This window comes from Manis javanica, chromosome 15 (genome assembly GCF_040802235.1).
Source record: "Manis javanica isolate MJ-LG chromosome 15, MJ_LKY, whole genome shotgun sequence".
NCBI classification, from domain to species: Eukaryota; Metazoa; Chordata; class Mammalia; order Pholidota; family Manidae; genus Manis; species Manis javanica.
This window is the reverse complement of record NC_133170.1, coordinates 7,326,242-7,352,413: the sequence shown is the minus strand read 5'-3', so window position 1 is coordinate 7,352,413 and position 26,172 is coordinate 7,326,242. Positions and strand designations below refer to the sequence as shown.

Genomic DNA, 26,172 nt, shown 5'->3' with positions numbered 1-26,172 from the left:
ACTTGGCCTTGCCCACTGGCCTTCCCAGAAAGGTTCATAAATTCTCACTGAAGCTAAAGCCAGAGGATGACGCAGAGACTCTGTTCAGCTTACCTTCCCCCAGAAGCACGGCTCTATGGTGGCATCCCTTTAAATACACTACTTGGTTTATGCATACCACTCAGTTTTTTAATTTATCACCTCTCCTATTCATTTATTTATAATAGCATTATTAAGCATGTATTTAAAAAATTAGAGAAAATTGCCATCTTTTAAAATATTGATTCTATCCAAGAATGTTGTATTTGCCAAATCTTTCTATATCCATCAGTAAAATTTTGAATTATCTTGTCATTGTCCTTCTTTTTCAACCTGCACAAATTTCAGAATCCTCAATCTGTTGTATATGAAGTATTCTCCTTTATCCACAATGGAAACCACCAGGATTGTAGTTGTTAAGAAAAAAGATTTCTTATAACAGCAGTTTATAGTCAAAATCAAAAGATTTAGCCCAATCTTCTACATTTACATCATCATAAAATAACTCGTGTAAAACTTTTGAGAGATTGGAAAATGCTACAGTGAATCAAAGATTAAAACATCTTTATAACACTAAATTCTAATCTATATAGTTACTTATTTTAAAACTCTTATTCATTTTAGTACAAAATAACCTTTCCACTTAGATCAAATGCTGCCTATTTGAAAGTAGGTATCTTGGCGACTACTTTTATTTCACAACACTGTTGCCGTTGTGCGCATTTTGGAACTCCTCTTTTTGCAAATGTTTGCCATTTCAAAGAACTGCTGCAACTTTCTGTCTTCTCCTTTCAGCCCTGATTCAATCTGTGTTGATCTGGCCAGCTAAAACATGCGGTGGTAGATTCAGATATGTTCTCATACTACTTTCCTCATACATATGTATCCACTTTCTTTGTCCACCTTCGGCTTCGAGTTTCTAAGAAAAAAATAATGACATTTCTCAGTGATTCCTGGAAGATATTTATTTTGTTATCTGTCAAGTTTTCTGACAGATAAAGTCTTAGTTGCATAGCTAAATGATGCACTTTATGAGAACTCATTTAAAGCAAAGGACCTGACGTTTTTCCGTTTTCTGCCTCACTGTTCCCACTATGCTAACCTTTGTAGTCCCCCAACGTGACAAGTTTAGAGCCCTTACCATCCACTTGGTCTTCCCTGTTCCTCTCCCAGCTGGCCGCCTGGCTCACTCCTTTACAACATCTCGGTCTCTGCTCAGTGTCATTCCTCAGGGAATGGCCACCCTATTTCTAAACCCCAGCACACTTCAAGCTTTATTCTCTACAGCACTTATGCCCTGAAATTTTACTATTTACTTGTTCATATCCCCCACCAGAATGATAGCTCTAAGAGAGCAGTCTTATATTAGTGCTTGCATGTAACTCAATAAATATGTGAGTCATGTAAGCAACATCCCTTGAAGGGAAGTAAAAATGGTTTTTAATAATACAGACACCTGGAAAAGCAGGAATTCCAAAGTTCAGCAATGAAAGTAAATTTGTTTCCCCATTGGGGCCACATGAAGAATGATTTATGAAGAGAAGACACCTTGCTGGATGAGCCTGCACTGCTGCCAAAGCAACTTTGGGGTCTAGAGACCGTAACGATTGTATACTGGATTCTTAGTTTCCTGAAATAAAACTGAAAATTCATTTCCTACAAAAACAGTGTCACGAATAGCAGTCAAGGAGCTGGTAACAGAAATATGTTGGCTACAGAAAAGCATAGTTCCAGATAAGAATTTATCCTCTGGAATGCAGGCTGTTATGTTTCTTTTTTTTTTTTTTTCAGGCTGTTATGTTTTGAAACTGCCTACTCTTTTGAGCAGCAATGGACAAATGACCAGCACACTGTAAACCAGCCCCATTTCCCATGCAGAGCACATTTGCTGAGCGGGGACCCAGACCAAATGAAGGAGCTGGATACTAATCACTTAGAGTGGATTACCCACGTACCAAACAGCAGGCCGGTGGTAAAGGGTAAGCAAACAAAACCCAACACCATCACCACGTTTTACTGTAAAATTATGTGACGTTACACTTTACTGTTCTACTTACAGATAATTCAAAAAAAAAAATACTTGGTGAGAGCCTATTACAATCCAAAATAGTGTATAAAATGTACGTGCCAAATGAGCAGCACAGCAATAAGCCACTTTAAGAATTACAGAGGAAATTGTGGCCTGTGACAAGCTGGGTGGATAGGGGACACAGTGAGACTGGAACGGATTTGGTTGAAATACCATGAGGTACTATGAAGAAAAAAGCAGGATTAGGCCTTAAATGTGCTAGTTCTGCAGGCTTTCCCACGTACCTTTTCCACTTCTAAAGTCAACTGCACTCATACACTGATGAAACCAGAAATCAAGCGAGGGTAAACTAACAAGAGGCAGGAAAGTATAACATGATATGAAAGATGTGACCCTTATCAACACTATCAAAACAACATCTGGCCTCGTTGACGAGAAGAGGGGTCACAAGCAGCGAACTCCCCTGTTCACACTAGTGGACCAAGTTCAGATTTGTCTTTGTTCCTTCTAACCATCCCCTGGATTACTCTTCTTCTAGCCAATCAACAGAGAGACTTTTACTTCGCAAAGCCCGGGACAGATAGTGACTTTAACGCTCTCCATTCTGAATGACAGTTCTTTTCTTTTTTGAGGCACCAATATACTCCCTTTGGTCGCCAGTTCATTCAAACTTTACTCCAGAGTCAGTGTTTTCATTCTCCTTCATCTCTTGGGAATCCTGGATTCACACTTACTCCAAACTCCACCCAGATTTCCCATTAAATTAACCCCTTTCAAAAATCCACGCCTATCTGCACTTTAAAATCAACTCCAACCAGGGAAAACCTTAGTGAACTCCCACAGAACCATTTCCTGAGGACGGTCTTTCTCACACGTCAGGAATCGCAGAATCAGTTAGCGAGCTAATCAAAACACAACTGGGACCCACCCCCGAGCTTCTGATTCTTTAAGTCTAGCGTGAAGCCCCATAATTTGCATTTCCAGCAAGTTCCCACGTGATGGTTATGCTGCTCATTCTGGGCAAAGCTCAGAAAACCACTAATTGAGGGTATATTCCTTCCCATTTTAAGGACGGCCGCAACCTCAAACAGCTGTCACTCCATCCTGGAGGTAGACCTGAATTCGTACTTTTTAGTGAGAGGTCTACGATGCATTCTTACAGGTGAGGAGTCAAAAATAAGCTAGAGTTCGGAATCAGTAAAATTATGAAAGAGTCCACTTGGGCGTTTCTAAGAAATCCCTCCAGAAGCGGTTCCCCGACGTGTCCTCCCAGCATCGCGGGCGCCCCCCCCCCCACCGGAGCCCTTCCCCGACAGCACCCCCGGCGCTGCACAAACCCCGCCGGTCGGCGTCGGAACAGTCCTGCCGACCCCACACGCGCAGGCGGGGGGCAGGGCTTCCCGCCCAACACCCAGGGGCCGGGCTGGGGGGGAGCCGAGGCAGACGGGGATCCTCGGCGCGTGCTCCCATCGCGGCCCCGAGTCCGGTACTTGAACGCCACCCTGAGAGCACCAGCCACGCCGCCGGAGCCGCTCTCTGCACACGCGGCGGGCTGCGCACACGGCTCTGCGGAGGGAAAACGACCCGGAAACACGCAGAGGTGGCCAACAGGTGCGCCAGCTGTCGGGCGAAGGTCCCGGAGCGCGCGGCCCCGGGCCGGGCGGGGGCGGGGCAGGCCGGCCCGGGCCAGGGTCCCGCGCGGGCTGGGGGCGCCGCGGGCCGCCCCTCACCTGGTTGAGCTCGCTCTCGGCCGCGAGCCGCAGCTTCGGGTCGATGGTGCCCTTCAGCGCCTGGATGATCCGGTTGAGGTCCATCTCCCCGGCGGGGGCTCCGCGGCCCCCGGGCCGGTAGGCCAGGCTGCAGCGTGAGTCCGTCCCGCGAGCCTCCGCGCCCCGCCCGCCGCGTCCGCACTACCTCACTCCGCGGCCCCCGCCGCCGCCACCGCCACCTGCAGCCGCTTGCTGCGCCACCCTGACTCCGCGCCCCCCGGCCTCCCTTCCTGCCCCCAGCAACTCGCTCTCCATTCACCCTTTCACGACAGCCGGTGAGAGGCGGGAGAAGTGAGAGGAGGAAGCGGCCTTCCTTTACGGCGGCCTCTTCCCCAGGGCGCGAAGCCACGGCCGCTCCCGCTGGCGGCCGCCATGCTTCTGTACGGAAGGGCTGGCGGCCTCCTCTCCGCGCCCGGCAGGCGGCCGCCATGCTGCTGCACGGAAAACAGCCTCCCGCCTCTTCCCAGCTGCGGAACACAGGGGAGTGCTGAGTGTCTCTTTAGAGCTGCTTCCAAACTAAACACCCAAGGGCGGACTGGCACTTTTGTTAGTCCGAGAACTGCTTGCGCATCACAACTATTACTTGTTGGGACCCTGAGATCATCTCTAGCCCACAGAAGGTTAGGGTTACCTCCGGCTGTAGGAGCCGTCATTCATTCATTCATTCATTCACTGAACATGTGTTAAACGGATGCTTTTGAACTAGAGGACTGAGATATTTAGGTTCCGCCTAATAACAGATAAATTCGATGCAGGTTACTACGAAGGAACTTGCAATCTGATAGACAAGACAAACGTAAACATAAAAATAGATTTACAGTGTGGAAATCCAGAGATGAGGGAAACTAATTATATGCCTAAAGATGTCTGAAAATGCTCAGGACCTTCTCAGAAAAGTAGTGAAAGGCAAAAGGGTTGTATTGTTTCCACCATTGTGGCCATATCTGGCCCCATAATTTCAATGGCATAAAAATATTAAAGAGCTAGTTTTTCCTGAGGTTAACCCAGAGAAGCGTCCTAATTACATTTAGTTAAAGATGATGGCTATGGGCAAAATACATCTGAGGGGATGTGATCTTTCTGGGAGCAGATAATTAAGAAAGATTGGTTCAATTAACTGGGTTTGATCAAGAGGGTAGAAAATATGTGGCAGAAAATTTAGCTCTGCCTGAAAGTTCTCTCCTCTGCAGGGACTGTCCAAGGACAACGTCCCTCGCTGGGTGCAAAAGTGCCTAGCACTAGCCTCTGCTTCCAGTTTTGCCCCTCTTTAATCCATTCTCCACATTTTCTTAAAGGACAATACTGTCGTGTCCCTTCCTTGATAAATTCCCACCAATTTCAAGACAAAATACAAACTCCTTAGCACTACAGGGTGTTATGAACCATATTGCCTCTCATCTCCACACTATTTCATTAACACACTCTCCTGAACCTCATATTCTAAAACTCCATGACCTCTGAAATCTTAGCTCCAATATCCTTTTTTCAAGTTAGTCCCTATTCTTCCATCTCCCTCTCCTTCAATAATTGTACACCTGTTTTCCAACTCAACCACTCAATTCAGTTCTTAGCTTATCCATTCCTGACTACATATCCTTTTCTGAAATTAACCTCATTTCCCCCACTGACACTGCCCAGCAAGGTCAACATGGATGCCTTAGATGCCAATTGCAAGAGGCATTTTTGGTGCTCATCTTAAAATGTATCTTTCTGGTATCTGATACTATGTTATATGCTTTTTAAAAAATCTTGTTTTCTCTTAAAGAATATGCATATTCCTAATCCTTTGGCACTCACCTGATCATCCAGTTCTCACACACAGGTCCTTCACAGGAGTCTGTCCTCAGCCGTCTTCTCTTTCTCTTCCACCCATTCTACTTCAGTCATTTCATCCACTTATATAACTTTAGCCATTAACACAACAGGGACAACTCAGAAAACTGCTTCCAACCAAAATCTCTTTCTCTAAACTAGATGTATCCAAATGCCTACTACATTTCTACCTGGATGTTTCCAGATCCTTTAAGGCACAGATCTAAAACTGAACTCTGGCAGAACTAAGGATGTTTTGGAGTAAAGAGAGACTTGAAGCAGTCATTCCAATCACGTAAAAGGAGAGAACAGATTTAAAGAACAGTGACACCACCAAATGCTGACAAGGACAAAGAAATTGAGTCGCTCATGTTTTGTTGGCAGTCGTTTAAAATGGTATACCCTTCCTGGAAAACAGCCACTTGAACAAACTGGGCACATCTGTACTGTAGAATGCTGCTGAGCAATAAAAACGAACAATACAGTCAACCAGGATGAATCTTCAGAGAACTAGACTGGGTGAAAAAAAGCCAATCTCACATGCTATCTGATTCCATTATATAAATTTTTTAAATACAACATTCTTAAAATAACAAATTACAGAAAGAACATGTGAGTGGTTGCGAAAGGTTAAAGAAGGAAGTGGGTGTTAATATAAAAGGGCGACATGAGGAACCCATGTGGGGATGGAAATGTGCTGTCTTGACATATCATTGTCAGTATCTTGGCTGTGATATTGTGCCAGAGTTCTGCAAGATGTTACCATGAAAGAAATTGGATAAAGGGTACACAGGATCCATCAATATTATTTCTTACAACTGCATGAGACTCTACGATTATCTCAAAATAAAAATCTTAACCCACGAAATACATAATTAAGAAGAGAGCTGATGTGCCCATGAGTATACTTTGTATGCTTTGGAAAGACTTCAATGAAGGCAAGTTACTAAATAACAGTCTGTCAAACCAGCAGTGTCTGAGACAAGAGGGAAAAACCCATAGGCATCTCTGCTTCTGCTCTCACATCTGCTTTAAAACAGCTTTCCATAAACTATAACTTACGTTTGATTTATATATGGCTCACTATTTGAGTCCCCTCTTTATTACTTTACATGAGAAGATGTCTATATTTATTGATACCCTCTCCCTGGTTAAGGTAGAATTTGAGCCAGCTATACTGTCTTGTTAATCATGGTCTGTACATGCCTCACCTCTCTATGCCTGTTTCCCCATCTACTTCAGAAGCTGCTATGAAGACTAAATGAGATAAGCACATTGCCCATAATATTATTAACTGTTATCATTGTATTCTATTTAAGAGAGACTGTATTCAACCTTTGATGAATGAGACAGTCTCACACTATGCATGGCACATAACTGGCAATCAATAAGTACTAGTTGAATTAATAAAGGAATGCACATGAAATGAGATAAGGGGTCTGCAACAGGATATCCACAGGAGGAAGAAAGAAGACAGATTTGAGACATTTACAGGTTGAATCAAGAGGAGTTTGTGACTGAATCAATATACAAAGGAACAAAGAAAGCCAAGAGTGCTTCTCGAGTTTCAAGCTTTGATACCTATGGAAATCATTAACCAGGCAAACGGAAGTATGGGCTCTTGGAGGAAAGATTAGTTCGCCTTTGCACATGCTGAACTGGAAGCACTTACTGGTTACACAGCTAGAAATTTCCAGGGACAACTGTAAATTCACATCTGGCACTCAAAAGAGCTGGTGAGAAGGCAGGAAGCTATGGCTGGGGTGCGGGGAAGGGATGAAGGGATGCAGTTAGACAGCTGTGAGTCATCGGTGTGTACAGTTTAGTCGGCACCACAGAAGTGATGGGCACCCAAGAAACACAGCAGAGAGTGATCGGCCAGCTTGACTGCAGGCCAGAACGTAAGTTTTACTCCAAGCCGTGCCACTGTGGTCTTTTCAGAGTCAGCGTTTGAGTCATCTGACAGTATATCACACAGCTGTCCTCCCTGTTGGCTGTTGCGGCTTGAATCTGGTCCATATGGTAAAAAGAAAGTGGGAAGAAACCCAGTGCACACACATCCCTAACTGTAAGTTCAATAACGTACCTTTTACACCACGTTCAATGATCTGTATGTGAATACAGTGAAATTTGCAATTCATATTGGCAGAGCTGTACACCACAGCCCCTGAAATACCTGCAAGGATGTATACACACATCTTGTAAAGATCTCTAGTATTTTGTTAACAGCAGTCCATAGCAGTCTCCTTTAAAATGCCACTTGTATCCAAAAGCCCTGAGTAGACACTTCTGAAAGAATGTGACGGACCTCTCAGTTAAAGAGGAATTTGAGAACAAAAACAAAAATCAGTAATAAATAAGCTAAAATAACGGGGTTAGGAAGTTTCTGAACAGATGCCAGAAACTTGAAACAGACTACAATTGGTAGTGGTAATGAGTAGGGACAGACTATAGAGAGAGTAGTATTAACTCGGACTAAAGAAGGAATAGTTACTTTCAAATTTCTTAAAATGTTTCTTTGGCAGGCTTTCCACATTTCACACTGGAGAGTCATCCTGCCTCGACTCTGGGACCAAGAGGAAACTATGTCAGCCTCAACTGAGTCCCGTTTGTCCCGGGCAGTGTTTAGTTAGCCAGAGCCAAGCTGAGTGGTGCACCGAAAGTACATGTGTGCAAAACAGCAACAGGGAAGACGGCAGCAACAGCACCGAGAGCTAAAGAGGAGAAAAGTACTGTAGAAAGTGCTACACTGCACTGGGACTTGAAAAAGCCAAGTCTGAACTTGGGCACTTCTGCCAATGGCCTTAAAAGTCAACCTCCTAGAATCTCCATTTTCTCACCCCTAGCACAGAATCTACCTCGCCATTGTGAGGATCAAATAAGACTGTAGATGAGGGTACTCTGTAAATTAGGAGGTGAAATGCAAGCATTAGGGAAAAGTATTGGGGCTTCATGGTGAAACCCTTCCATGTGTTACCCCAGGCAAATGATGATTTAACTGTCCAGCTCTATCCGAGGAACATGGCAGCGGAACAGTGGAATTCACATGGAAAAAGTAGGCCGAGATGCCAACAACCATGAAATACATAAACTATCAACCTAGTCATTACAACATCCGTCATTAAATCTAACGAATTAAACTTTTCAAAAAGGAAATATTAAAATATAAAAATAAAGTATGTGATGTCAAAGCACTGTAAAAACATGTCTTATGGAGCAGAGAACGTTTTAAAAAATAGGACTGTTGATAGAGATTTAGTACAGGAGACAAGTGAACAAACCTCAAAAAACACCTACTTACTAAATCATTTGGGCGGAGTTAAGAGTTGGCAGCTCACAATTCTTGGGGGCAAATTCATTTAACAAAGACAAAGATTTAAAATGAAAGATAAAAACTCAAGGGAGAATTTAGTAAATAGAATAACTTACTTCACCTCCCCTATCTCCACTGAAAGTTTTTAGTTATTCTTAAGACAACTAAGTATCTGTATACTCAGGGACTACATAGTAATTATATGGAATGAGTTTTCTACTTCAGTCATTTACAATATATTCCCAATAAAATGTAAGTTCTTTACACAAGGTCCATAAATGGGCTTTGGTATCTGTGGATCCCCACTCCACCTCTTGAAAATGTACCTAAAATCCAGGCATGTGTACATCTTTCTGTAGACACCCGGACTTTTACTAGAAGCTTCCAAAGAACTATCTTCAAAAAGTTGTGCTTCAGAATGAAGATCTTGTCCATTCATTCTCATAAGTCTAAGAATAATTTCTAGTTCCTTGCCTTTACACTGAGCAAAACAGTGTTTCATGTAAGATACTCTCCTTAAAAAAATATAAAGAGCCACTCACAATATTCTAAGTAAATATTGTGTACAAAAGATTAGGTAAGCTAAAGACCCTAATGCAGCAGAAAACATAATAGCTAAAAAAAGGGCTGAGAAGAGCCCCACTGAACTTGATCAACCTTTCTTAAACATCAAATTTTCACCTCAATAATTTAATCCTATTTCTGCTTTTGTGTATACTTTTTAAGTTCATGTTCTGGATATAAAAGCTATGAACTGTTTAACTGAAATACTAATATCCCTAGCCCATAAAGTACCTATGAGTTTAAAAAGTTCTATTGTATAGTGAATTACATCTTCTATCTTGAGGACACTATACTAACACTTAACACCACGGAGAGGTAAATAAACATGGCTCCAGGGTTTAACTGCTGAATGCACACCCAGCTCAAGAATATTAACCATAACTTAACACTCTTATATCACCTTCCTGAGATTACTTAACACCCCAGAGTTAACAGAGGAAGAGAAAAGCAAAAAATTTTCTGCCTCAGCAAGTGACTTGCCTTGGTGGCTGTGTAAGACTGCCCTTGTCCAACCCTGAATATATTACAGAATATTGCAATCAAAATGCCTACTTTTAAACACTCTTCTGTAAAGTAATTAATACAATATTTATTAAGGTCTCATAATGAGAAACATACATGCTTAAATTGTGAAGGGTGAAGATATGTGCGTAGAATACTGAACTCTAGCAGTGGCTGCAATACTACATAGGACAGTACACACACACACACACACACATACAATCCTGGTTTTGAAGTGGGTAAAACACAATTATAGCACCTAACATTGTTAAATGTGTAAGTGCCAGGCACTGTGTTATAGATATATTCTTATGTAGATATATTCTTAGTTATACTTCACAACTGCCCTATAAGGTTGATCTACCATCATCCCCATTTTGCATTTAGGGAAATTGACTTTAAAAAAAAAAACAGCACAGAGCTTTCAGAGGTAAAATAACTTGCCCCAAAACAATTGCTAACTGGCAATATCAGGGCTCAAGCCCATCACAGCCTGACTACAGATCTATGCTCTTTGGCGACTAAACACTCTGCCTACTCAGACTGAGAATCTACTAGAAAACCTAAGCTTTCCATCTGATGGTGGACCGGTAGTACTGCCTGTGTGTCTCCTGTTGTATCCTGTATTACTGTCCCTGTAGCCAGTCCCTGTAACTGTCCCTGAAGACAGTTAGCTAAAGGAGACAGCATGCCCAAGAGCAAAACAGCTTCCGGGAGAACATGTGCCTTGGCCAGTGGAAAAACACAGGAACTCCTGTGATGAATGGACACACGTACTATCAGAGAAAAGTAACTCTAAAAGGAGCTGGCTTCTAAATAGATGGCTTCTTACTCTAAAAAATAGTATGAACCCATGAATAAATACCCTTTCAAGAGAGAGCTAGTGATAAATACTAACAATTAAATATTTTACCTCTCAACAAAATGTTTATTTAGTCAAATAAGACACAGGGTGCAGGTAACTTTTTTATTGAGGCACAACAAGGCATTATAACTTGCCTGAACTTGAGGCAGTCAGTTTAGTAAGCTGAACGTTAATACAGTGAAGGATTAAGTGCAAACAATATACATTCACAGCTTGACTAGCGAGGCTACATCACAATTTATAAAGTGCCAGATTAGTGCTAATTATCATTCAGCTTGAAATTTTTCACCTTGGGGAGGGAAAAAAAAGGTAAGGGCCTCCCCCTTCCTCTAGGAGTGAAGACGTTTTCCTAAACCAATCAGTCACAAGGGCAGGAGTAGTTTCACATTAACCCCACTAGACAGAACACCATCCTCTCATTGTCAGTTCTGTACTGATTTTCAATCCTGATAAAGAAGATAGCCTGAAAAGGTCGAGTATTTCCAACTACTTCCGTAAATTGCTCCCCTGTGCAAGCGCAGCCATATCTGGTCCCCCTGGAAGAGCTGAAGGATCGCGTGGTTGCTAGCAGTTTCGTGGTCTGGAGCACCATCATTGGCGTAGGCAGATACCAAGACCTCTTCGTTCTTCATGAGGTTGACATACAGCGGCACATTCACTGCCAACTTCAGCATGTGAAAGATGAAGACGTAAGTGCCGTTCACCGGGCAATTAAATCTACCAAGCTGAAGATCAAACGTTTCTCCCAGGTTATTCAGAAGAAGATCAAACACAATAGGCTGGTCTAAAGTCCCAGGGGCGAGATTAGAGGTTCTGGCTGCCGAGAAGGCAACTCGCATCTGCTGAGGCAGGGGGTAGACGTGGACGGGCAGTATGGTGGCTGCTGCGTTTGTCGCGGGCACATCCACAGGGGTCATGCTACGGGAGTCTCCTTGGCCAGAGTCACCACTGGTAAAGGTTTCGTTGTCTCTTTCTGGGCTGCTCACCTGAGAAGAATCACTCCACCCTGCTGTTTTATTAGCAACAGTGAGTTTCTCATAATGAAGTAGTTAGCTTTGAACACAATATTTAACATTAGTCGGCTACTGAAACACAGATAAAGATACATTTTATAGTAAATTCTAAAACAAAAGCAACACAGTATATAGGTTAAGTATATTTTTCTACATTTTCTGGCAAAAGACTTTTTATAGGCACGACTATTCCAAATCCAGAAGGGACCTAGAAGATCTTGTCCAGTAGCCTCATTTTTTTTTTACATTAAGAAACTGAGGCCCCCAAAGGTTAGCTAACTTATCACAGTTAAGGTTAGCAGAGTCTACAGCCCAGGCTGGAACACTCTTAACTCCTCAGTGATGAATCTACTCAAAAAAATCTAATGCAGAAGGACCCCGGGAAACTGAGATCACGCAAGTGAATTATCAGGACCACTGGCCACTCAAAGATGTCCTGCTGGGCGCTAAGCCCCATGGGGAATGTTTTTTATATTTCAAAGTTACTGTGATATCATGAGATTTTAACATTTTAAGTCCTGTACAGAAAGACTGCTCAGATATAAAGCAAAGGCAACATGAACATTAGCTTCTCCCTTCAAAGGAAAAGACTGTTTTCCCTCTGCCATAGTTTATCTTCAGTAATTCTTGATTTTCTTAGTTACACTGTACCTTTCAGTCGTACCTCACATTTTAAAAAATGCAAATATCCTGCTTTTGTTTGAAGTCATTGTGTCTTCACTGTTGCTGATTCCTGCCTCTCAGTGCAGTGACACTAAAGTACTTAGAAGTGCCCGTGATACAAAAGCCGTCACCCCGAAACATCGCATGGAACTCTTTGAAGCATTTAGTGAATATATGTCTAAGGTTAAATTATGCTCTGGTGCCAAGCAGATTGAAACACATATACACACACCGACTCTTGTAATTAAACTGACAACTGACTTCCACAGGCTTTCCAATAGTCTCCGGTCTCCCTCAGGTCGCAGGACTACACTGACGCAAACTGAAAACCCCGGGAGACAAATGCTAAAAACAATGTACTTTGGGGAGAACTTGACAGAGGAGAAGAAAGACCTGGAGGTCCATTCTGGGTAAATAAACTACTCGGTTAATTATTCTTACCTCTTGAATTTGTCCGAGGACCACCAGATGTCCCTCCTCGCTTGTAACACTGCTGGAAATTATCCTACAATGAACACATAATATTTACGTTGGCACCAAAGACACAAGATGTAATGGTTATTACCCAGGATTACTGGCTGGCAAATTTGTAAGACTAAGGTCTTCTTAGCCCTTTGTGTGGGCCTGACTAGCAACCAGAGAGGCTTGGGTGTTTCCAAACACCCAGAAAAACAAAAACCAAGGGCAACAATAGCAATATTTGCTTCATCTGTCAATTAACCTGCCAACGAGGAGCGAGCATCAATAAGGCGTCCAGAGAACACTATGTAAAAGAGACAATGCCAGGTAATGAAGGAAATTCAGAAGTAGGTATGGGCCTTTGTCCCTCATTCTCAATATAAAAGGAAATAACGCAAGAAGACAGACTGTTCCAATCTTGCTTTAATTATAAACCAGACTGTGAAGACAATTAGAAACCTTGTTAAGGTTTCGTTTTTTGTTTTGACAAGAGCAGTGAGAAAAATTATGCTGTATCAGTGTATTATTGCCTGGAAATGTGATCTAATCTCTTCAGGAAAAAACTTTCAGGAGGCAACATTTCAAACTCTCTCCTAAGTATTGTGAAAGTCAGCCTCCAGACAACCCATGAAAAGAATAATTAGTGGTGGAATTAGGTTATGCATGTAGTAAATTTTCATGGGATAAGAAGGTACACAATGAAATAAGTCTCCCACCCCAGACTCCTAGCTCTCTTCCCAACAGCAACCACTATTACTAGCATCTTACATTTCCTTAGAAATTTAAAGCAACTCACTAAAATACTAGAATACCGGTGTTAAGAACAGATTATCTCCATTACTGAGGTCTATGTTAATCGACGCACACGGAGTACCTGAGGATCACGTGATAACAGCTAATATCTCCATGTCTGACATATGCCTGGCAGTGTGGTGCTAAGCACTTATGTGTATTAGTTCACTTAATCCTCAGAATATCTCAGAGTAAGATGAGTAACTTGAACAGATGAGTCTTCATCTAACAGATGAGGAACTAGTGCTCGGAAAGTCTGAGTAACATGCCCAAGGTCACGCGACAAGAGAAGTGGTGAGGTCAGGGGTCAAACCCGAGTCATGAGGGGACTCGGTGGGTTCCGCCAAGGTGTGTTCTTCACCCCTCCTCAGTAGTACCTCTGCACAGACATCTGTTTTACCTCACCTATCTGTAAGCTCTTCAAGGACAGGTACTTTAGGTACATTACCAGCAAAGCTCAAGAGGAACACCTTATACACATACTGACGGCTGGCCAAACTTCTCAACTGAAAATTCCGATGTAGTATAAATTCACATCCCTGGACGACCAATGACAAGGAGGTCCCAAGGTTTGGTGAGGTGGGACATCAAACATCCTCCTCTCAGTCTTTTGTCATACGTAATAAAGAAAATCTGCTAAGCTGTTCATATCAGGATAAAAAATATAAACTTAGAGAAAAGGGCTTTGCTATACTTTACACTGAGAAAAGTTAAACTGGAAGTAATATAATAATTTAATTTAATTTAATTAAAATCTGGAGTTAAGCAGCATGCGTTCTCATCCTAGTTCTACCATGTATTTGCTGAGACACTTTATCTAACTTGAATCTGAACCCCGGTTTCTCTTACAGGATGGGTGAGTGCATGAGTTAATGCAAACAATATGGTTAGTAAAGTCCTTAAGACCTTCTAAGTCCCATACAACAGGCAGTTGTCATTTATCCTCCTTGGTTATTGGAAAAGTTTCCAACTCAACTCTTCAGAGTACTTACGAGTAGTTCTAAAACTCGGAATACCTTATACAAAACAAAGTGTGACTCTGTATCATTTAATCACCACTTAACATCAGCAACTGTGACACTGTTCTTACCCTTTGGGAATAGGATGCTGCAGGATACTCTCTGGCTTGGAACTGTAGCTGGCTATAATTTCCATTGGAAATTGAAGGAGGTCCTCTATAAGTATCAAAGCCTAATAAACAAACAACTTACATAAAATTATGGGCAAAACAATATTAAACTTTTAAATAGTCTAATTTTATACCACTTTAAAAGTTAAATCAATCCTATAATGCCAACATTAGATTTATATCTTCTTTAAGCAAATCTACTAATATTGCTTCCACAATAATACACACATTTATAAAATATTGGTGACTTCAAATAAGTCAGCTGTAAAAATAACACTATTGCTGGAATGCAGGTGGGGCTGGGAAAGGGTGATGGCCAAGGCCTGTGTCCAGAGGACCTCTGCTGACACCAAGCAGTGACTGCATACTTGGAACCACATCTAAAACTAAAGAGAGGATCACTCTTAGAGCCCCAAAGTGTGTGTTTTTATCTGTGGTATATATATATACTCTGATGGGCAAATACCTAGAAAGAGGGTACTGTCTACTTGTGACACTGGGAGCAGCTGGGTGAATTAACAAAATATTCAAATACAAAAAAAACAAAATTCATCACTGGAAAAACAAGATGCTCAAACTTTCACTTCAGGAAGTTACAGGATCAATCTGTTTTTCATATGCAAAGTTCCTATTATAAACCACAAATACATTAGAAATATGGAATTCTCTACATTATAAATGACAACTATGTAAGGAACAAGATAAAGTAAAAAATATTTGAGTCAAGTAAATATACAGACAAAATAATTCAGTATAATTACTTTTTTCAGAGCATACCTTTGTAACCACCAGGGGACCGATACGAATTGGTTAGTAATCTCCCACGAGTACATCCTCTAACTGATCCCCGGCTACTGACAAATGGCTGAGAGGGTCTGGGAAACACATTCGTCTGTGCTGGGTAAAAGGCAAGGCTACCATTGCTTACTTGAATAGTTCCATCAGGATAACTTGCTGCTTAAGGAAACAGTTTTAGAGTCCAAGAGTTAAATGGTAATAAAAATGTAATATTCTTTATACTTAAAAGTCACTGTATTATCAAAACCTTTAATGCAAATTTCTCCCTTTTAAAATAGGAAACACGTGCTATATACATACATGTATATGGAGAGAGATGTAGATATATCTATCTATATATATATATATCAGGAAATTCTGACATATGCTACAACATGGATGAACCTTAAAGACACTATGCAGTCACAAGAGGACAAATATTGTATGATTCCACTTATATAGGGGAAGTGACCTAGATTAGCAAATTCATAGAGTAGAATGGTGCTTGCCAGGAGTTGGGGAAAGGGGAATGCAGAGTTAGTGTTCAATGGTAACTTCAGTTGGGGAAGAGAAAGTCCTAGAGACAGATGGTGGAGATGGCTGCACAACAGTCTGGATGTACTTAAATAAATGCCACAGAACTGTACACTTACGAATGGATAAATGGTAAATTGCATGTTGTGCATATTTTACCACAATTACAGAAAAAGAAAAGGCTAGATATTCCAGATCAAGGAGTGAAAGATAATGAATTTTAATTAATATCATAATTAAGAAGGCACATGACAAAAATATTCTTTACGTAAATCACCTGTCCTGTGTTTTCACTGTACAGGTGAGAATGAGGCCATTTCTGGCTAGGTCCACGGATTTACATTTACTACCTCTGGTGACTGACCAACTACCCAGAATGCTCTACTCATTTGCTCAGGCTTAAGTTTTAGAAAACCCAGTAGGGGTCTGAAACACCAACACTAAATATCTACAAGTGCTTCTTAAATTAAGAAATAACTACAATGTTGTACTATGTACTAGCATAGCAGGAAACATCAAAATAGTCTCCCATACCTAAGCAAGCAGTGGAATAAGCACACTAAGTTATATTTTCACACTAATCGATACTTTATTATGGAGCAAAGAGAAGAGCCCAGATAGCTACCTGTATGTGCTGAAACATCTAACAGAATATTTCAAAACCTTCACAAAGGCAGCTGGACAGTGTCCTGTCTCCCTCTATCACTGTCAGTGGGGATCAAACAATGAGATTTAAAAATAAGGCACCACATCAAGGCTAAATCAACCACCCAAGTTCTACCTCTTTAAAAATTAAAATTAATAGGTAAGCCTAATTAAACAGAGGAAAAGGCACCATTTCTCAACAGCCGAACATATGACGAGACAACGCTTATTAGTCAGGAAGGAACCTCTGAAGCCTTGTTTCCATTCAATTAGTCGTCATCTGATTCTTCTAAATTTCACATGCAAAGATCTTACCAGTCTCTTGAGGAAGCACAGTTTGTTCTACGTGTATAGCTGGCAGTTGGCACTGGGGTGGTGTTTGTGTACTCGCTGTGGTAAAACTTTGATTGTAGCCAGGTGAATAAGGGGATTCTTTTATTTCTTGTTCTTTCCGTGGAGGCAGAGGTGCATTGACATTAAATACCTTAAAAAACAAGGGTACACGCTGAGCCATTTTTGAAGTTTCAGAGAAAATTATTAAGGGTGACCTCCAGAAAAACTCTGTACATTCAAAAACTTCTATTTCATGGGCAAAGGACTTGAATAGACATTTATCCAAAGATTAAGTGGCCAATAAGCACATGAAGAGATGCTCAACATCGTTAGTCATTAAGAAAATATAAAATCAAAACCACAGTGAGATACCACCTTCATACCTATTAGGATGGCTATTATAAAAAATTAAAAGAAAACAGAAAATCTAAGTGTTGTTGTGGATGTGGTGAAATTGGAGCCTTGTGCATTGCTGGTGGGAATGTAAAATGGTGCAGCTGACTATAGAAAACGGTACATGATGAATCCTCAAAAAGTTCAACAGAATTACCTTATGATCCAGCAATTCTACTTGTAGGCATATACCCAAAAGAATGAAAGCAGAGACTCATAACAGCAATAGTCATAATAGCAAAAGGGTGAAAACAACTTAAGCATCCATTAACAGGTGAACACATAAAATATGGTACAGACACACAGTGGAATATTACTTAGCCATAAAAAAGCATGAGATCCTGATCCACACTACAACGTAGATGAACCTTGAAAACATTATGCTAAATGAAAGAAGCCGGACACAAAGGACAAATACTGTGATTCACTTACATGAGGTCCTTAGAATATGCAAATTCATAGACACACAAAGTCAAATAGAGGTTACCAGGGGCTGGGGAGACGAAAGAGTAAGAAGCTATTGTTTAATGGGTAGAGTTTCTATTTGGGATGATGAAAAGTTCTGGAAATAGCTAGTGGTGATGGTTGTACAACAGTGTGAATGTACTTAATGCCACTAAATTATACAATTAAAAATGGCAAAAACAGTACATTTTATGTTATACGTGTTTTACCATAGTAAAAAAAATTATAATTTTCTACTTGGTTTCTGACAGAACTTAAACCCAAGTATGAAAGTTAATCTTCCTGCTATTATGCTATTATAATAATGCTTACTGAGAATGAAAGCTGTATTATACGGGAAGAGGGTACTTTTTCCAAAAACCAAAAATGAACGAAAAAATCTGCGTTTACCAAATGTCTACCATATAGAAGGCAATGACCTGTCAAGACTCTGGCCACTGCCTATAAAATACAATTCTATTATTCTTCAGCCCTCTTATCCTGCTCCATTCTTTCCTCACTACACAGAACACTTGATACATATATGAACATTATTCTCTCCAGCCTTCCCACCTCCATAATAAAATGCAGGCTTCTTGAGAACAAGGTCCTTCCTCTTGTCATTGCTACAACCACCCCGGTGATGAAGAACAGCGCCTGACTCCATAACTACCTGTTTGCTGAACAAATGAATGAATGAACGAATGAAGAACAAGAACAAATCTATACTCCTAGGATTCAAACAAGCAGAGAGACAGACTGGCATGAACAGAAAGGGTGTCTCTGACGAGTGCACAAGGCAGCACAAGGGACCAGCCCGCAGGTTATGCCAGACTTCAAAAGTCACTGAGGGTCAAGTAAAGGACTTCCGATTTCATTCTATAATGGCTTTCATTACAATTGCTGTAATGAAAAATCACTGTTTGCTTTCAATTAGAAAGGAAAAAGAAATAGTGAAACCAATGTGGCAATACTGTGCAGGACAGACGGACAGAAAGAGGGAAGGCGAGGAAACTAAGCTGTTCCAAAGAGCAGTAGTCTCACAGACACCGTTAAGTGACTGGTGGTTACCATGGGGGAAGGGCTGGGGTGGGTGAGTGTGTGGGAAGGGGGATAAAAGGGCACAAAAATTCTCAGTCAAAATATAAGCTGGTCACAGGGATGGCAGTGCAGCATGCAGAATATAGCGAATTATTCTCTAACATCTTCCTGTGCTGACAGATAGTGACTGCACTGGTGAGGGTGAGGATTTAAGAATATGGGTAACTGTTGAACTACTGTGTTGTATACTTAAAACTAATATAAGATTGTGTATCAATAATACTTCAATTAGCAAAAAAAAAAAAAAAAAGAAAAGAAACTAAGCTGTTTCAAGTAGCCAAACGGAAAGTGGTAAGATAGTAGTTCAGGTGTCTGAACCCACCCGCCTCTCCCCGGCATGACTCAGAAGTCCCTGGAGTGGGACATGCAGCACCATCAAGAAAGGTACTCGCTGGCTAAGACTGTAAAGAACTGCTTTATACTATTCTGTGTTCACGGAATAAACATACACACCTAGTTGTAATATGACCTTAAAAAAAGTTTTACTACAATTTGTAGAGGAATATGTAGTTCAAAATACCACAAAAATCTGAGCAATTCTCTAAAACCAGCATGAGCGTTAGATGAAATCATATGAAAGTTTCAACAATGACAGAACCCCCAAGTACGTGTCCTGTATTTCAGGTTATGAATGCTATGGAACAACGCTAGTGTGATATTAGTAATGGTTAGTATCATTAAGCTGTTCATAGAAAACTCTGTTTCTCACCCACACAGTTCAATTTGTTTAATGCAGGTCCCCAGCTTTCCCTGCTGCTTGCTTTCGGAGGGGAGAGCGCTCTAATAAAGTACGTATTCAAGACTCTCAAGGCTTTGGATCTAATGCTCTTCTGCCTCAAACGGTATTTCCATTGGACAAACGCAAATTCCACCAGCCCCAACGGGAGTAGCAGAAAAGGCAAGCTTTCTCACATAGCACCCGGCAATAAATATGAGACACAACGTTTTCAACAGGAATGATGGCCGCCATCGGCGGTCACGGTGCATACTCACCGTCTGCATGGCTTGAAAGGGTGCTGCGCTAATGGCTACTGAGCTACTACTTGCCGGAGGTGACTGGAAGCCCTGCTCAGAGCCCTTTGACATGGGAGGATTTGGAGAAGGTAGTGAAGACGGCTGCTTGCTGGGGGGGACTGCTGCCTGGGGACAAGAAAGGCGGCATCAGCCAATTACCTGCCACATAACAAGCAGTTAACTTACGCTCAGCCCCAGACCGGCATAAGTCAGCAAGTTCCAGAGAATGCCATTTGCACACAGGAATGCAAAAGAATAGCTTTTGCTTACAATTTCAAATCTCAGTTGCTGAGGATGCACACTAGCATTTGCTCTGCACAGCTTGCTGACTAAGTGAAGGTCTTATTATTAGCCAGTCTAACAGATGAGGGGCTGAACTGCCCATGAGTACCTAGTCCTTTTCAAACCCTGAAATGGTATTTCTCAGTTAAGAATCTAATGTTATTGCAAATTTATACAGAAAAATCAGGCTTAAGAAACACCCTGGATAAGTTCTTAGTTGATTTTTCTCTACTTTAAACTCTTATTATAGTGGATTTCTAAGTCAGCTGCCTAAGAAAGAAAACCAGATCTGAATAATTTAAATAATCCTTATCTAAGGGTATAAGCAAGTCCTTGATATAGCAGATCATAAGTCCAAAGGCTTTAAATGACACCAGAAATCAGTCCCCACCAGATCATGAAGCTGCGATTCACCTGGTGACAAGCAGTTCCTCTTCCTGAAATGAAGAACCGAGTACTTTCGATTTAAACCATGTCAGTGCCATAAAAAACGAATGCTTATCTGTATTTTCTTATATTCTATAATGAATACACATTCTTGGACGTGTTTATTCTGACAAGGCAATACACTAGTGAGTCTACTTAGGTGGCAAAGTCACAATAAAGTCGCCTGTGTACGTTCCAGGACCACAACAGCTACAGAAAGCTGTGTGTTAGTGGAGGACAAATGTTAAATCATTTGACGATCATGCCCTGTAATTCATGAGCTCGTTTCTGTCTTAAATAGCAGAACGGGTGTAAGAAGATAGGTCTCTTCTTACCTCAGGAGTCTCTGAGGTCATAAGCTCTGTTTCAGATCCTGAAGAAGCCTGATCAGTAGTAACCAAGCAAGCATTTGAGCTACAAGTAGCCGGAGAAGCAGCAGCCTAGATGTGGGAAGACATAAAACATTGTAAAAAGCACACCTTGTTCACTTTGTATTTCTTGGGGGCTGGGCTTCCTAATAAGTCACTCTTACTGAGCACTCCCGCAGGGCCAAACACCAGGCTAAACACTGTACAGCTTCGGCTATCCCCATTTTTTTGATTGACAATCAGGCAGAGACAAAGAAAAGTTAAGTAACTTACCCATATCACCCTGAAATTAAATGGTACAGCTGAGATTCAAACCCAAGCAGTCAGCTACATTGCCTTTCCAGACCTAGACACCAAAGCTACACGTCTAATCCCACCCTCACTCATCGGGATTCCTGGCCCTGGGAGCCTGCGGCCAGACTTTCCATGTGGCCCTCATAGCACCTCCCTGGAAGATGAGCTCAGGGTGCACTGAACACTCCAAGCATAGTTTTCCGGGGCTCAAAATGACTGTGCTCTTATTCTAAGTGTTCTCAGTATCTTAAAGAGGTAGGCAGAAGTATAGAGAGGATAAGTTGTACATAAATCACAAGGACACCAAAATTATAAAATTTAAAGCTCAAATATGTATAAAAATTGGGAGAAGGAACAGTAATAACTCAGGCTGTACCAACTACAACCAACAAAAAACTAAGAGTAGCTAGGAAGGAACTCTATGGCACAACATGTAGCAGAGAGAGACCCCTACAAATCAGCAGAGAGAGACCCATACAAATCTAGCCATGCCAAGGTCTCAAGTGTCAGTAAATCCACTCCTTTGATCTGAATGCTTCAATGTGGTTCTCAGAAGTCCAAGTAATAAAATGTGTGAACTGAAACTAATTAGTTGTAACCAAATACCCAGAGCAGTTATGTTTCAGTGACCTTCTAGAAGGCGTCATCGTGATTTGCTCCTTCTCAGGAAGGAGAGAGGGACCACGTTCTGAAAGAAAGCCTTATGGAGAAAATTTTTTAAATCCTTTAGAACATCTCACATACCTAAATAGTTAAAATTTAAATCTGACCAAAATATTACAACTATTATGAGATTGAAGCATTTCTAAAACTAGGCCTTTCTTCTGGGCCTCTCATTAAAACAATAAGACAAATGCCCAAAAATCAGTGAGACCGGTGGTTGTGGGAACATAACTCTCTAGGGCCACAGGAAGATTCACAGATGCTAGGTTAAGATGACTCAGGCCACCTGACAGGTAAACTTGAAAGGACTTGAATTTGAGTTACAAGGTTCACTTAACCACAAAAAAGAAGACAAATTTTTCATGTTAGTATTTAGAGGTTATGGCAGCTCTTGCCTCCAAATTACTGCTCTTTAAGTAGACCAGCTGGAGGTAGTTTGTTATTGGTGAACAAACACGATGTTGGAGACCAGTGGTTCAAAAAACAACAAACAAACAGATGTGCAGACCCACCCAGGGAGCTTATTAAAACTACAGATAGCTAGGAACACCCCTGGAAATCCAACGGGTCTAAGGTGGTATCTGGAAATATATATTCTTATTAAGGTGACCAAGTGATCCTGATGCAGCCATCCAGAGACCTGCCCCTGAAATCCACTAAGCTAGACCAGTGGCTTTTCAAACAATGGTTAACTTGTAATTAACAAGTTACTAAGTAACACAGACAGCTGGATAGCAAGTGAGATTCCCAGACAAGGCGTGTGAATTCTTCAGGCTTGATCGCTCTCTACACAGATCAGCTAGCCTGCTGGGACAGTCTTCCCCACAGTCATTAGGGAAAATCTTTTAACTAAAAAAACTAGGTATCCTTAGAACATTTTCAATAATTTAGTTAGGTGTATTAGAATCAGTAACTGTGATCACTTTCGCTAAAGCAACAATTTCTTCCCTGAATAGTGAACAAGAGTAAATGAAAAATTAATTTGGAGAAATTACCTGTAATGGCTCTTGAAGAAAATCACTTTGCCTGGATCGATTTTGTTCTGCAGACGCTGCAGAGAGTGAAATCGACAGTAAACTACTGATGGAGAAAAGTGTATGCACGGCAACTGGGTGAAAACTAAAGTTTGCACTTTATTTTAAAAGTGGTTGCTGGAAGGACTGGGTCTCAAATGCATCATGCGCTTTCTATTAGAGCTCCACAAAGACTCAGAGAATATCGTAGAAGAATAGGATGCTGGTTCTATCTGTGATACATAATGTTTTAAGGTTAAATGGGCAAAAGCAACAATCTCAACGTTTGCAGAAGAAAAGAACTATAACTTCTAAAAATTGTAACAATCTGGGAGATAATATCTGAGCTCTCATGAATAGTAATTAAAACACTTAAGTTTCAAAGTGAGTCTTGGCTGGGTTGTCTGTCTCTTCAGTTATTTTTCTTTCTCTTTGATCAGATATATTAATGTACTATTGAATTACATAGTTTCTGTTTGGTTTCTTTCTGCTAATGTCCATCACTTCTGTTAACTACCCTTTCTTCTTCTTACTTCACGCAGGAATCACAGCACCCGTCTTCCGGTTGGCAGACACTGCTCACTACCGCTGGCCTACGGCTTTGATGACATCACTCCTTCTCTGAGACAAACTAGCGCAGAGCAAAAAGCCTGAAGTTTGAAGCATCAAACCAGATTCAATTCTAGGCTTCCTGTGTTAATCAGTGTACTAAATATTACTGAGGCAATTTCACTCACAGATAGGATCAAGTCAGAATTCACTCTAAGAAAAGCATAAAAAATTGCAAAAGAAGCCATTGCACGAGTCACCCGTCTGGAGACTTTCTCTAAAATGCAAACAGGTCAGATAAGTACACTAATGTCGTAATGGTAATTTGACCATATATAACTCTGAAAACATATGGACACTCTTAGAGTAAATTAACTGATAGACATAATTTAACCCCTAAGACATCCAGCATAAAATTATCTGTAAAAAAAACCCAATTGTTAGAAATCATTCAAGTCTAAAGAATGATCACATACCTACTGGGCTGCCGGGAGTAGCTGAAGGCGGCTGTGACGGTGGAATTGCACTTGAAGGTTTCTCAAAATCCAGAATAGATTCCTAAAGGCAAGATTTTAAATAATAAATAGAAACAAACGATTATTTAAAAGCTATTGCCATTATGTTATTCATGACATTGCCCATGGTATATTAGCTATAGGAAATCTAACAGCAACCTCAAACTGTTTATAACTTGGACTTTATAGGAGAAGAGTTGACAAATAAAACCTAAGGTAACCGTCAAACCTTCATGTTGCGTCAAGTGTTAAACTTGTTAACTGTAATTTTAAGGTCTAAAAGCGAGCTCCTGATCTGAGGATTTAAACATTAATCCTAGTATAGAAGGAACTCTGATTTCTATTACACCTGACTAACGAGAGGGTCTAAATAAATCTCAACCACTAACTAGCTCAAGCTATTAAACACTTCCATGAGGAGCAGCTATTGTTTTCTCCCGTCTGCTATCTTGGTTCTCCCAGAAACGTCTGCAAACTTTTGAGTACTTAAGCTACGCACTTGCCCTTTTGCTTCTTTTACTTATCTTCAAATAATCTGAAGGGATAAGGATCCCCTCATTTTACAAATAAGTAGAGGTTTGGAGCTAAATAATTTGTCACAGATTACAGAGTTGGTAGAACTGGGATCTGAACACAGGCCTAACTCCTCTTTACTACACAAAATCTTTTTACTACACAAAAGTATATTCTACGTCATCCCTCAGCTAATATCATCACACTATTCCAAAATTCTCTAAGAGTCTGTCTGACACAATTTTGCATTCAACTATTGACTTAACACGTATAATCCTACACAACTGGAAAACAAACTTGAGGGCCATAAATGTCATGATTTTCTATACACAGTGGCACCTGCCATAACACCAGGCATAGTGTATATTCTCACTATCTGAGGGGGAACTGCTCTATAGCAGTAATAATATTTGAACACTTTAAGCTTCCTACATGTGTCTAATGACTCACAACAAACTTAGGAGTGAGAACTATTACCCTCATTTAAACAAACAAAAACCAAACCTGAGGCAGAGAGTTAATAAGTAACTTGCCTGAACTTTCAGAGCTCGTAAGAGGCCGAACCAGGATTCATACTCATTCTGGACACCAGAACCTATGCTCTCAACAACTTCATTACAAGGCTTCAGATCAGAAGCTAGCAGCCCCATGAATATCACTTAAAGATTCATCTAAGAATGACTCATACTTGCATAAAGTTACAAGTTCCTTGAATCTGGGTCATCAGATCCTGCAGTTTCTCTTTCCTCAGTACTGGATCCTTTGGGAGGGCAGAGGAAGGACCTACAGGCTTAGGCACCTACAGGATAAACCCATAAGGTGTAGGAGTGAAATTCATGTTCAGTAGCATCATTCAGGGAACAGCTTATCAGTACGTGCTAAGGAAATCAAAACACAGAGCAATGCTCAGATTTACCTCAGGTAGAGAATCCGCATAAATCCATTCCCTAAATAACTCAGGAAAAATAATTCCTAACCACCACCAAACTGTTTTCCCCGTCAGAACAACTTTAATGGAAATCTAAAATATCCTCATTTTTTAAAGGAAGGACCCAGAATAACAGAACTTCCTTGATAGAAAGTTCTTTCATTATGCACACAGTTACCATATATCCTCTATGGTAAGATGCCACTGACTATATGACATGCCAATGATTTGTTTTCCCTCCAGAGAAAAATGTACTACTAGCACATGGAATATACATCCCATTTTTAAGGTGTATGTGATTTCAGAAACATTAAGATATTAAAGTGTGTGTGTGTGTGTGTGTGTGTGTGTGTGTATATATATATATATATGCATCCTAGACTTAAGGAAACACACTGCTATATTTTATTATAAAGTAAACATACTTTGGGGGTCTATTCAGGGATATCAGGT

General features: G+C 40.9%; 2 protein-coding genes and 1 long non-coding RNA gene across 8 annotated transcripts in view; 1 reads left to right on the top strand and 2 right to left on the bottom strand.

The window, feature by feature from the left end:
* IPO8 (importin 8) overlaps nucleotides 1-4,095 on the bottom strand; it is a 57,664-nt gene extending 53,569 nt beyond the window's left edge. For both annotated transcript variants that reach the window (XM_073223502.1, XM_073223503.1), the window contains exon 1: nucleotides 3,778-4,095. In XM_073223502.1, the coding sequence (XP_073079603.1) occupies nucleotides 3,778-3,861 (84 nt within the window). In that variant the 5' untranslated portion in view covers nucleotides 3,862-4,095. The remainder of the gene's footprint in view (nucleotides 1-3,777) is intronic.
* LOC118972749 (uncharacterized) lies at nucleotides 945-24,230 on the top strand. The gene is made up of 3 exons (XR_012125818.1): nucleotides 945-3,658; nucleotides 7,570-7,696; nucleotides 23,757-24,230. It is a non-coding gene; the product is annotated as an uncharacterized lncRNA (long non-coding RNA).
* The window catches only part of CAPRIN2 (caprin family member 2), a 38,758-nt gene continuing 23,511 nt past the window's right edge, over nucleotides 10,926-26,172 (bottom strand). For 4 of the 5 annotated variants that reach the window (XM_037020409.2, XM_037020410.2, XM_037020411.2 and 1 more), the window contains 10 exons: nucleotides 25,480-25,590; nucleotides 24,240-24,321; nucleotides 23,197-23,252; nucleotides 21,212-21,316; nucleotides 20,148-20,294; nucleotides 17,199-17,367; nucleotides 15,705-15,884; nucleotides 14,889-14,989; nucleotides 12,989-13,052; nucleotides 10,926-11,880 (listed from right to left, as the gene is read on the bottom strand). In XM_037020409.2, the coding sequence (XP_036876304.1) occupies nucleotides 11,312-11,880; nucleotides 12,989-13,052; nucleotides 14,889-14,989; nucleotides 15,705-15,884; nucleotides 17,199-17,367; nucleotides 20,148-20,294; nucleotides 21,212-21,316; nucleotides 23,197-23,252; nucleotides 24,240-24,321; nucleotides 25,480-25,590 (1,584 nt within the window). In that variant the 3' untranslated portion in view covers nucleotides 10,926-11,311. The remainder of the gene's footprint in view (nucleotides 11,881-12,988; nucleotides 13,053-14,888; nucleotides 14,990-15,704; nucleotides 15,885-17,198; nucleotides 17,368-20,147; nucleotides 20,295-21,211; nucleotides 21,317-23,196; nucleotides 23,253-24,239; nucleotides 24,322-25,479; nucleotides 25,591-26,172) is intronic. The other variant, XM_073223501.1, reaches the window with a different exon arrangement.